At 47.2% G+C, this 13,480-nt stretch overlaps 1 protein-coding gene across 1 annotated transcript in view; it reads right to left on the bottom strand.

The window, feature by feature from the left end:
* Positions 1-13,480, bottom strand: part of DCLK1 (doublecortin like kinase 1) — a 343,943-nt gene that overhangs the window by 94,780 nt on the left and 235,683 nt on the right. Inside the window, exon 5 of the mRNA XM_052650125.1 lies at positions 1,771-1,887. Coding sequence (XP_052506085.1) covers positions 1,771-1,887 — 117 coding nt within the window. The remainder of the gene's footprint in view (positions 1-1,770; positions 1,888-13,480) is intronic.

The following is a 13,480-nucleotide window of genomic DNA, read 5'->3' as shown; positions in this document are numbered from 1 at the left end:
GGCCAAAGTATTGGAGTTTCAGCTTTAGCACCAGTCCTTCCAATGAACACCCAGAACTGGTCTCCTTTAGAATGGACTGGTTGGATCTCCTTGCAGTCCAAGGGACTCTCAAGAGTCTTCTCCAACACCACAGTTCAAAAGCATCCATTCTTCGGCATCAGCTTTCTTCACAGTCCAACTCTCACATCCATTCATGACTACTGGAAAAACCATAGCCTTGACTAGACGGACCTTAGTCGGCAAAGTAATGTCTCTGCTTTTGAATATGCTATCTAGGTTGGTCATAACTTTCCTTCCAAGGAGTAAGCGTCTTTTAATTTCATGGCTGCAATCACCACCTGCAGTGATTTTGGAGCCCCAAAAAATAAAGTCAGCCACTGTTTCCCCATCTATTTCCCATGAAGTGATGGGACCAGATGCCATGATCTTAGCTTTTTGAATGTTGAGCTTTAAGCCAGCTCATCACCTTACTCTTTAACAAAGCCTGACATCAGTGTTCCGTCCAGTCTAGGTGAGCTTAACGACACAATAAGGGAGGAGCTCCGAGTCCATCGGAAAATAGGTGAGGCACACTCAGCCCACCTCAAGGGCCAGCTGTGTTGTGAGATGCTGTAACCATGCTGTGGGGAGGGGACAAAGTGAGAAGAAGGTCTTGGAGGACCTGCTAGGGAAGAGTGTGCGTGCGTGCATGCAAAGTCGCTTCAGTCGCATCTGACTCTTTGCAACCCTATGGACTGTGGCATGCAGCAAAGCCCCCAGGGAAAAGCACCTCTTAGAGAACCAAGGTGGACCACATGGTCCCGCTCCAGCCAACTAAGAGTCCCTTCTTCTAAGACTCGTTTCAGAAGTTTCCGTTTTAATTAGGAAAAAAAAAAAGATTACAGCGTCTCCACTTTTAAACAGGGAAGCTGTAACTCACACTGGGCAGTCATGCCTGAGGGAGGTCCTGTAGCCCCCGCCTAGAGATCTTCTCACATCCCTCTGGGACCACACTGCTGAGTATAAGAAGGCCTCCGTGTAGACCCTAAAGGTCTTGGTCTCTATTTATAAGAGCTTCCCTGCCTGCCTTTGTGAAATCAGGTGACGATAACTCTGATGGATGTATCATTTAATAATTCACATTCAACAGTTTAGAGCACTTAGTAAATAATCACCTACCACCGTGAAATAGATCTTCTACCTAAGACACAGACAGACAAACTAGTTTGTGTCAGTTTAAGGCCCAAGAAAGACAGGGCAGAGCTGAGGCGCTCATCCTATGAGTCCACATCCTGCTCCAGCACTGCACTAGAGCGCAGGACAGACAGGAGCCAGGCCCGGAGTCACTGCAGTTCCTGTGGCCCCAGGGCTGTGCTGGGGCCACAGTGAGAGTGTGCTGATCAAGACTCCGTGACACAAACAGCAGCCTCCTCACCAGCCAGTCACAAGTGGAACAGAAGCTTTAATGGAGGTTTCTGGAGTCGGGGCCCCTGAGCCTAAAAAATACTTCTTTTATTTTGAGCAGAAATGATGCAAGTCAGGAGCGTACTCCTATTTTGTGGGCAAGTCTGGGTTTTCCGAATCTTTCATTAAGTTTTCCTGAACCCGATGTTTTTTCTTACAGCCAACATGCTAGACTCTGGCAAATCTGTTCCCCCAGCTTACCATGTTCTAAAATTATAAACCGGAATCTGCACTCCGTTGAAACCTCACGCTCTGGGCTTTCACACACCTTCTGCTCAGCATGCGTCACAAACAAAGCAGTCGCTCCGGGCTCCTCCGCGGCCTTACCTGAGCTGGTGGATGCCGGAGATTTGCTGCGCCGGGAAGGCCCTGGGCTCTTGGTGGTGCTCCTGCGGGATGATGAAGCTATTTTGGTGTAGGAAGTGGACTTCACCACTCGACATTCTGGGGAAAGAAGAAAGGCCGCATGTCAGTAGAGGGGCACAGCGCGTACCATTTGAAATGTATGATAAACTTGGAATCAGAAATATACAGCCCTCCTCGGTCACACGTGCTTCCTGACAGCTCAGCGCATGTCTATGACAACAGAACCAAGACGAAGACCAGAAAGGGCACAGTGGACATCTTAGACATCGAGCTAAATGCAGTTGTCCGTCTGTATTCACGGGGATCTGGTTCCAGAACCACCCGCCCTGAACCACCACCCCCAGTGGTTGCTCTGGCCTGGCCAGGTGGCCCTGCAGGAGATTCCCATTTCTTAAAGATCGACAAGAGTGCATAAAACATATCAGCACAAATTAAAAGGTAGACACAAGCAAGAAACAATATTAGAAGATACGATCAGAACCACCATATTAATAATGACTGAGAGTGTGTCTCGAGGTTTTAATTCACAAAACAGGGGACTTCCCTCATGGTTCAGTGGCTAAGACTTCCCACTCCCAATGCAGGGGACCCAGGCTCACTCCTGGTCAGGGAACTAAATCCCACATGTTGCAACTAAGACCCAGTGTGGCCAAAAAAAAAAAAAAAAAAAGGAAAAAAAAATATATATGCACACACAGAGACACTTAAAAAAAATGCATAAACTATGATTCTTTAAGAGAGTAAAGTGTCAGTCACTCAGTTGTGTCAACCCTTTGCGACACCATGGACTGTAACCCACTAGGCTCCTCTGTCCTTGGGATTTTCCAGGCAAGAATAACAGAGTAGGTTGCCATGCCCTCCCTTCCCAGGGATCTTCCTGACTCAGGAATCGAACCTGGGTCTCCACTGGGGGCAGATTCTTTACTGTCTGAGCCACATGAAAGCCACATAATTCACAAAACAGATCTTTCCACCATGTGACAAGGACATCCACTTGGCCCAAGGCTCTGTCCACACCACTGACAACACCTCCTGGAGTCTGTCCCAGCCTACAGACATTGGTCTGGCCTCTCAGAAGTACATTAGGAACAAGATCGGACAGATATAATGCTGCCTGTCCACTGGCATGCTTCCAGTGACATTTTTACCCAAGTGTTCGCTCCATGCCAGGCAGTGAGCTCTTCAGGCCTGGTGGAGAACACACGTGATTTTGGAACCAGAAACACCAACCACCTGGTAAGAATCTTTTAACCAGTGAGGGCTAGTTTTTCTTTGGTGGGCCTCATATTTGAAAAAATGTTGGCTTATGAAACAAATTGCACAAAATAATAATACATTTCTCACTGTAAATCAAAACCAGGACTACAAGGGGGGCAGGTTAACTAGGATTTTTTTTCCCTAGGTCGTGAACATTTAGAGGTCACATGAATTTAAAATAATAATTTAAAAAAGCCCGGCATCTAGTTAGCAGGGATGAATGGTTAAAATAGAAAGCTACCAGATGGTGCACACTGGTAATAACACCCATCTGTGAGCCGCAAAGTGAATTAAAAAGTTGATTTTGGGGTCTGTCGCATGCTGTTTGCCACAGGTGCCAGAAATTGCTAGTTCTGGGCTCCACCTACCAGCTAGGGTTCTGGAGCAGCATAATAGAACCGCTGTTACCACACTAAGTTGACATGTTTCCAGCCACCAGAAAGAAACTGGGTATTTTTGTCAGGCGGCTCAGTCTTACCAGAGCTAATGTAGGCGTTCTGTTTGATTTTTGGAGTACTGGAAAAACCTTGTGGACTCATGCTGTGCTTCTACAGCGCCTATGGCTCCTCTTGAACTCATTTTTCACCATATTATTAATCCATCAAAAGGATTCATTTATTCATCTGCCTCCCCATCCCCAACGCCCTTGGTGGTGGTTTAGTCGCTAAGCTGTATCTGACTCCTGCAAACCCATGGACTGTAGCCCACCAGGCTCCTCCGTCCATGGGATTCTCCAGGCAAGAATACTAGGGTGGGTTGCCATTTCCTTTTCCAGGGGATCTTCCCGACCCAGGGATCGAACCCAGGTCTCCTGCACTGCAGGCAGATTCTTTACTGACTGAACTGGGTACCACCTAGTCCTGGAATATTTAAAAGCGCATAATAGTTGCTCAATAAATACTGGCCCACATTGTTACTCATCTTGTTACCGCCTGTGTGAACTCTTAACTATTATTTGCTAGAATGATCCAACCTCTCATTTTACAGATAAGGCAAATGAGACTCTCAGAGGCTAAATGGTCTGCAATGGAATCCCAGCCTCTCGGATCCTCACATCCCCAGGATCTGGTGCGGTGGCCTGTTCCATTGTGAGTAAAGACTGGCAATTATCAGTGACCATGGGCGGGGCAGATAGACAAGTGGGTGGTGGTGTATAATGCAAGGGAAGGCAAGCAACCCATTCTCATAATCAGTAAATTAAAATTTAAATACTAAATTCAAATTATCAAGTCGGTCAAGTCTTATCAAGTGAGTCTATCAGCACACTTACTGCATCAGAAGAAAAAAGAAACAAGGAACTCTCTTTCAAAAATGGAATTATAGGAAATAATCGTTTGGGAGATCATGGAGTCCGAAAGATAATTACACATCTCATGCCACTTGCCTTCAGGATAAGACTGAAGCTTCATGAGTCATACAGGGAGATTAGCATAGTCCTGAAAGGCTAGGATTGAATAACAGAAAACAGACACGCAACAATAACGGCACCCTCCGCCCCTGCCACCACCCAGGGTCAAAATAAAAGCAAGTGAAGACACCTGCAGCATAGCCATAAATTAGAGAGAAAAAAAAAAAAAAACAAAAAACAAAGGACTCCAATCATTTTTCCCAGTACAGTTTAGATTTTAATTACTTTAAATGGAAATGGTATTTTATGATGGTGAAAGATGCCGTGGAGAAGGACAAATGCTTCATTACTTTGGAGAGAATGCCAAAATTTCTGTCAGCTTAAAAGCACAATTTAGAAAGCTTGTGACTAATGTGATCTAAATGGCCAGTAAAGTACAAAACCTTATTTGTTCTCACGAAGGCCATTTCACAGTGTCTGGCAAGGAAGCAAAGAGCACCCTCCCCTCTCTGCTGGAGTCATTTGCCTTTGGAGTCAATCACTTTATTCTGATATTTTTGGCATCTTCCTATTAAGAGGGATGCATTTCCTTTGGCTGTGGGGACACTTCTTGAGGAAGATGAGATTGAAGGGCTGTAGGTAGTAAGCCACTTGAAAGAAGCTTCAGGACAGTAATTTCTCTTGCCACTGATGGTCACACCTTACCCAAGTACAGAAAATCAGATGAAATACATTAACTGGGTCTCTATGACTGGACCTCCCATAGCAAGCAAGTAAGCAAGCAAAGTCTGATTAAATCTCTGCTTCAGAAAGTCCCTATAATCATAGCTCTGCGAGGGGGAGAGTACCATTCTCCATATGGTCTGTACTAATGTTAGCTTTACAGATGTTCTCATAATCTGGTAAAAGAGAAGTTAGGACGTTTCCCACCTTCACCCTGGACCCCGACTCATGAAACAGGTGCTCTGTGACGGCCAGATTTAGACAGCCAGGTTGTGAACGCAGAGGGAGGAAACTGGAGAAGGATACACCCTTCGGCCCCGTTCCCAGTGGCATGAGAACCACCTCCCCCCAACCCTGCCCCATTAGAGCAGATTCTCCCCAACTCAGAAATAGTTGGGAAGTGTAGGCTGATGTGTAATGAAAGGTGCCAGAGAGCAGGAACAATTCCAGAACTCCATCACCGGCATCGGCAGCTCACCTGAGCTCACACAGCCGAGACGCTCACGCATTCAACAGAGCCTGATAGTATCTTTTGGAAAACCTTGAAGGACAAGGTGATGTCCCCTCAATGCCTAAGCAGCCTTAGGGACATGCTGCAAGCTGGCTAGAGAATACCCTCTAAACAAGAGATTTCTTTACTCCTCTAATCTCTTTGTAAAGCCAGCGGAATAAAATCGCTGTCAGGCAGAGACCTCTCAGTGATCACTACTCTAAATTCAGTTGTCCTGAGCTACTCATGAGATGGGCACGCCCATCTCGAAGCATCTGTTACCAGCAGACCAGCAGTAGATGCTCTGTGCGTTCTTGCCCATCCTGATAGCAAAGACAGGCTCCCCACTAACCTGGCAAAGGTACAAAGCTTCCAAATGGAACCGCATAACTCAGGCGGTAAAGAACCCACCTGCAACGCAGGAGACCCCGCTTCAATTCCTGGGTCGGGAAGATCCCCTGGAGAAGGGAACGGCCACCCACTCCAGTATTCTATACAGGCCGTGGGGTCACAAAGAGTCGGACAGGACTGAGTGACTTTCACTTTCTTTTACTTCCTCTTCATGGCTACATGCCAGAGAGTCAGGGAGCCCATTTAGTTCTAGAGACTTTTGACAAATATGGCGCAAGTTCAGTGACCAAAAGAGAAAACCTCCAATTCTGGCGTCTAACTGTCCAACAAAAGTACGTCTTACATGTTCAGATGCTCTGGGTTGGAATGACCTACCTGCGAATACCACGGTTATAAATGGTTACCCATTCAAAGCTGTCCTCAATTCATGAATATCCTCCCCTCCTGTCTTGGTGAGGGGCTGGCCAGCATCGTTCTGGTGTACCTCCAGTGCCTGGGGTATTCACCACCTTCTGGCTCAGCCTTTTGGCTGTTGAAGCTCTGATCATCCTGCTTAGCCTCCAGCTTTCAGTGTGGATGAGCTGGAAGACCATTCCTGGTGTGACTGACAGCTCAAGTTTACTTCCTATGGAATAATAATTTTCACACTTCAGGGCAGTCTTTTAGTTGGCTCCAAGGAACTCCCTGGTGGCCAAGTGGTTAGGACTCCACAGAGTTTAGGTTCAGTCCCTGGTAGGGGAACTAAGATCCTGAAAGCCTCACACCAAGGCAAAAAACAAACAAGCAAAAACTTCCACAAAAGTAGGCTCCTGCAGGAAGGGCTGGTCTGCTGCGTTTCCCCGGTGGGGATGAAGGCTCTGAGAACTGAGGCCCATTCTCTTTTTTCCACACCACTTAGGTTCAGAGTCAGTTCTGACACCGCAGTGAAAACCCCCATTCCTACTGACGGTGGGGTTTGGAACCAGCGTTCCCAAGCTCCGAATGCAGCAGGTCTTGGCATAAAAGCAGTGGAGACAGAAACACCCTAAACCATAGATGTTTTAAAAAAATAAAATCTGTAGCAGATTGGACTGGAAGCAAAGGCGCCGGCTGGAGTGGCTTCACTGGAGAATAAAGTCCCAGAAACTGAGATTTTTTAAAGCACCTTCTAAAAATATATCTCTGTGTATCTAAACCCAGCACCTAGACTGGCCCACCACAACCCTCAGGACCCCCAGCTCAGAATGGCAGGTGGCACACACGTGTTTCTGCGTGATGTTGTGTGGCTGCTGGCTGTGAAACTAACAGGAATCAGCTCGGGAGCACTTGCTGGCTGGGTGCTGACCCTTCCATAACATCTGGAGGAGGCTTTCTTGTGCTGGCATGCTCTGTCCTGACATCTCGGGAGTCACCACTCAGATCTACTGTTTTAACTGTGTGAGCGATTCTCTTCCCCAAATACTTTTTTTCTCCTGAGAGTCAAATAAAAAGCACTTTTCCCCGCGTAACAGCTGAGTGTATCTGGTGCTCTAGGAGACTGCGGGTAACCCAGGCTCCTGCGGTCCTGTCTGTCACCCCTGAGTGTTCTCTGCACAGTCCAGCCCGCTCATCGCACCATCATCAAGTTCAGCCCTGGGGAAAAGAGAAAAAGAGGAAGGCTTCCGAGTACTCGACAGGAAAGGCTGCTGCGTGCCTCGCTGCACCAGATCTTTCCTTCCTGATGCGAATCTGGGTCTTTCCTTTTTCCCACATCAGCTGAGCTGTTCAGTGCCGGGCGCTAGTGGACTCTCTGCTCTCTACCCACTAGATGCCGGTAGCATCTCCCTAGTTGTGACGACCAGAACATGTCTCCACACGTTGCCACAGCCCCTGGTTGAGAATCATTTCTGGATCTCTCCACTAGCAATGTTCCCAATGGTCTTCAATAAATTCTTCAATTCTTCCTTGAGGGTGTTAATGAAGCTATTAACAACCACCTGCATGGGGGCCTAAACAATGCACTTTGCACATTCTTTCCGTAGATTGGGCCAACATGACCACGCCCTCCTCTAGGGAATCTTCTCAACCTAGGGATCAAACCTGCGTCTCTTATGTCTCCTGCATTGGCAGGCGGGTTCTTTACCACTAGTGCCACCTGGGAAGCCCCCAAACAATGCATTCTGCACATTCCGTAGATTTGGCCAACATGGACTCATAGTTTCGGGTATCTGTGGATCCACTGCATGAAGATAACGTGACTGGCAATGTTGTGAGTCTTCCAGCTGTTTGTTGAAATCAGATCAGCATGCACTGCTTTGCTGTCTCTGAGAACACGGTGACGTGGGACCCTGAAACACTCGTGGCTTCTTAATTGAGAGTTTGGAAAATGGAAGAAATCTGAAATCAAGGTGCTACAGAGCCACCACAATCCCTTCGAAGGCTCTAGAAAAGAACCCTGGCCTTGCTTCCTCCTCTTTCTGGTGGCTCCAGGTGTTCCCTGGCTCACGGCCGCATCACGGAGACCTCTGCCCACATCTTCACATGTACTTCCCCTCAGTGTGTCTGTGTCAAAACCTTTTGCCTCCTTCTTAGGCTGGTATTTCAGGTTCGCCTGGATGATCCAAGATAATCCCCTCATCTAAAGATCCTTCACTTAATTATATCTGCAGAGAAGCTTTTTCTAAGTGAGGGAACATTTCAGTCAGTCAGTCAGTTCAGTTGCTCAGTGGTGTCCGCCTCTGCGACCCCATGGACTGCAGCACGCCAGGCTTCCCTATCCATCACCAACTCCCCGAGCTTGCTCAAACTCATGTCCATTGAGTCGGTGATGCCATCCAGCCATCTCATCCTCTCTTGTCCCCTTCATCTCCTGCCTTCAATCTTTCCCAGCATCAGGGTCTTTTCAAATGAGTCAGCTCGTCCCATCAAGTGGCCAAAGTATTGGAGTTTCAGCTTCAGCACCAGTCCTTCCAATGAATATCCAGGGCTGATTTCCTTTAGGATGGACTGGTTGGATCTCCTTGCAGTCCAAAGGACTCTCAAGAGTCTGCTCCAACACCACAGTTCAAAAGCATCAATTCTTTGGTGCTCAGCTTTCTTCATGGTCCATTTACAATGGACCATGAAGAAAGGGAACATTTACAAGTTGCCATTCTTGGGTGGTCATTCAACCTACCACAGTGTGTGTGATGCAACTTTAGGGCAAACCTTTCTTGAAAATTTTTGTCAGGATTCTGCTGTTACTCCCCCACCTAAAGCCCTTCTAGGACTCATTGCTGCTCCTTGAGAACATGCCGAGCACAGCCTGTAAGGTCCCTGCCCACCTCATCTCCTCTCTCCTCCTTCCTCTGTACACACTATTGCAGTTTCTGACAAACACTAAGTGTCTTCCTGCCTCTGGCCTTTAGAGAACACTAATTTCCCTGCAGGAGGAACAGCTCCACCCTTGTGCTGTCTCACTTCCCCTCATCCTTCCCTGTTCATCTATTCATCTATTTTTCAAATATTTACCAAGTTCCTGCTGTTTAGGAGCCAGGATACAGCAGTGAATGAGGAGACAGGGCACCTGCTCTGGTGGGAGTTTATACTGTAGGAGATGAAATGGGCCTTAAAACACAAAAGCAAGAGCAAGAGCAGATTTTCTAACCACTCTGTCAAGGAAAGAAGACGCTGTGACAGTGACAGCGAGTGGCGGGCGAGTGGTTCCTCTACAGGGGGACAGGGCCAGTGTGTACAGGGCCAGAGAAGGGCTCTGCAAGTAGAGGACACTGAAGGTGAGCTCCGAACACAGGAGGGAACCAGCCACTGGTAGATTACGGGAAAGAGGGAGGCAGGGGCCAGAGAGAGTCAGGATTGGGAAGAGTAAATGAGGCGTCTGGATTTTACTGAAGTAAGAAAGTTACAGAGGAGTTTAAACAAAAGCGTTGAAATGTTCAGGCCTGCGAGTCTGAAAGATCAGTTCAGTCGCTCAATCGTGTCCAACTCTTTGCGTCCCCATGGGCTGCAGCACGCCAGGCCTCCCTGTCCATCACCAACTCCCGGAGCTTGCTCAGACTCACCCCCATTGAGTCGGTGATGCCATCCAAGCCTCTCATCTTCTGTCGTCCCTTTCTCCTCCTGCTATCACCTTGGGGCTAACCTAGGTGAGGAAGGGCGGTGGCTTGGACCAGGACACAGGAAATAGAATGCACGGACGAGGAGGACTTCACATACAGTGTGGTGGTCCAGCCCCAGGCTTGAGGGGGCTCTCGGTGGGGTTGGTGTGGGGAGTGGGCAGGTCACCCCTGCTTACACGCTCTTTGTCCAGCGTACTTCTGTACTTCTGAGACCTGCTGACTGGTCTGCACAACGTAGTGGCTTCATGTGCTGAAGGCAGGAGAGACCAGGAGTTTACCAAGGCCCATGGTCCCCCTTCAGGATAAAGGACAGACTTTCCCACTCTAAAAATGCAGAATTCTTGTCCTTCTTTTGACCAACTGAATTAGAATCACTGGAGATGGAACCTGAAGCATTAAAAAGAAAAAAAAAAAATCCCCAGGTGATCCCGATAGTATCAGTCCACAGACCAGAAACTTTCTGCCACTCTGGTCCACAGAAAAGAAAATCACTTAAAAAAAAAAAATACAGAGGCTCAGCATTTGAAGTAATTGTGCAATGTGGCATTTGGAACAAAGGATTAAACTAACAGTCTGAGGAGAGAGATTAGCAGGATAAATCAGCCTTGAAAAAACAAAAAGTATCCAGACTACTTAGATCTGGTCCTAACTCAAATTTTCAAAAACAACAAACTGTCGCCCTGAGGCTCAGCCGAAAGTAGACTTTGAAAGAAGAACCGCAGTTCACATTTATTAACAACTCATAACCACCTGATTATCATTAGTTACAAGATGGAAATGATCTGAAAGGTAGGAAACAGACAAATTACCTAAGGACCAAAAGGAAGAAAAAAGTGAATTACAAATCTCTCTGAGAGAAAAACAAACAAAAAACATGGAAGGTGAATCGACATAAAATTTCATAGCTCTGTCCTGAAGAGTAAGGCTCCTTTTATGCCTGACTTTATCCCACTCCTGCAGAAATAAGTGTACGTCTTTGGTCCAGTGGCTCCAGCCCAGGCCCAAGTGGTTCAGGGGTCAGGAGGTCCCCATGGGGCTCCCTGAGAAAGGGAAAGGTGTAGAGTCACAGGGCAGCCCACAGTGATGACGCTGATAATGCTGCGTGTGCCATTCACAACGGGTGAGGTTCTGTTCTGAACTGTCCTGTGCCGCCTTCATGAGATCAAGACGAGTCATAGCTTAGATGGGGTTACTCTCCTCCCATCAAAACAGAGTCACGGGCTCTGTGCTGTCAGAGAGTTTAGGCCATCTTGTTTAGGGACATTCTCTAGCATCTTGCAGAGAAGGCAATGGCACCCCACTCCAGTACTCTTGCCTGGAAAATCCCTTGGATGGAGGAGCCTGGTGGGCTGCAGTCCATGGGGTCACTAGGAGTTGGACACGACTGAGTGACTTCACTTTCACCTCTCATTTTCATGCATTGGAGAAGGAAATGGCAACCCACTCCAGTGTTCTTGCCTGGAGAATCCCAGGGACAGAGGAGCCTGCCATCTATGGGGTCGCACAGACACGACTGAAGCAACTTAGCAGCAGCAGCAGCTAGCATCTCGTGCTGATGTGGTCCATGGACCAGCAGCCTCGACATCGCCTGAGACCTTGTAGAATCTCAGGCCCCACTCCAGACCTACTGACCCAGAAGGTGCATTTTTCCAGTGTTCTTGGAAATCTGGACTCACATTAAAGCTTGAGAAGAACCACTCTAGAACTATCCAGGGGTGCCCTATTCTGATCAAAGGGAGCATGTAAACCAACAACAACAGGTTCCCTGGATCCAGGCCCTAGAGGTTCTGATCTCAAAGTCCAGGCATCTGCATCTTGAACAAGCACCTCAGATGATTATGCCTCTTACACTCAAAGGGTAACTTAAGAAACAGGCCATAGATGGTAAAAAATGATAATCAGTAACTCAAGGAAGGAATTAAGTAACAGACATAGTCCAGCATCTTCCTGAGGGGCAGTATTGTACTGTATCACTTGGGGGTCACTGTTGAACACACAACCTCCCAAACCCCTTCCCCAGATGTTTTGTGCAGTAACTCAGGATGAGGATCTGGGAATTTCTATTTCTGATTAGTACCCTGGGTGGCACTGAAAGAGATTTAGGTGCACTGCTCTAGCGGGAAATATCCATGGTACAATGGCGAAGGGCATCGTGTGAGGCGAGCCTGTCCTGGCCAGCTCACCACCTGTTGCTTAAAGCAGAAGAACTAGGTCCTTGGTGGGGGGAAGGGCTCATGTACCAAAGAAGTTTCCACAAAGTCATATACACGCACGCGTGCATGCTCAGTCGTTCCCAACTCTTTTTAACCCCATGGGTCACAGCCCACCAGGCTCCTCTGTCCATGGGATTCTTCAGGCAAGAGTACTGGAGTGAGTTGCCGTTTCCTCCTCCAGGGCATCTTCCCCACCCAGGGATCCAACCTGCATCTCCGGTGCTGGCAGGTGGATTCTTTACTGCTGAGCCACCTGGTAAGTCCAAAAAGTCATCTACCCTCATGTAAATGTTCTGTGGAGTACACACCAGGCTTAACTGGGAACAGAGATTTTTCACCAGGAAGAAGTTCCTGCATTTGAGGAATAATGAGCTAAGTCTCTTCCTGAGAAAAGACACTCAAACCTATGTCAACATGAGGTAAATGGTACTTAGGGGTCACCTCTCTTTCATGTCTTAAGGCAAAGTAAAGATTTGAGAAGATAATTATCCAAACAAAATCATCTTTGAATCTGCACTGTCATCTCAAGGAGAAAAAATTTTTTAAAAATCAACAGAGAAACCAAGGGGGAAAAAGTCTTAACTAGAAGACCAGGAATAAAGATTCAGACTCTGGTGCAGAAGAAAGTAATCAGCAGAATGACTGTCATGAGAAATGACAAGCTGAAGTTACATGGTTATGAAGGGACTAATGATGCTCAAGAGTAACGATTCAAATCTACTTCCGAGCAAAGTCTCAGTGGGAAAGAATTTAATTTAGAGGGTTTGCCTTCAAGGAACAGGGACAATCACAGAGGTTGACAAAACTCAGCTGCTTCGGGGAAGGAACAGGTAACAGAAACATGTGCATTTCAGAACACAAAAAATCAGAACATAAAGAAAAGCTGCTAGATAATAAATGCTCTGTGTGTGTGTTAGTCACTCGATCGTGTCCGACTCTTTGTGACCCCATGGACTGTAGTCCGCCAGGCTCCTCTGTCCATGAAATTCTCCAGGCAAGAATACTGGAGTGGGTTGCCATTTCCTTCTCCGGGATAATAAAAGTTGACTAGGTTCTTAAGAAAGCTCTTATTTCCTTCCAAGGAAATAGTTAGAAGCATGGCAGCCAATGGTTTTCCCACAATGGTTTAGATATTGTTCTAACCATCAGCAGGCTTTAGAATGAATGACTTCTTAGGGGTATCATGGAAGTACCTACCCCGAAGAAACAAAAGCTC

This window comes from Budorcas taxicolor, chromosome 12 (genome assembly GCF_023091745.1).
Source record: "Budorcas taxicolor isolate Tak-1 chromosome 12, Takin1.1, whole genome shotgun sequence".
In the NCBI taxonomy this organism is placed as follows: Eukaryota; Metazoa; Chordata; class Mammalia; order Artiodactyla; family Bovidae; genus Budorcas; species Budorcas taxicolor.
Note: the sequence above shows the minus strand (reverse complement) of the source record. Positions and strands in the feature narration are given on the sequence as shown.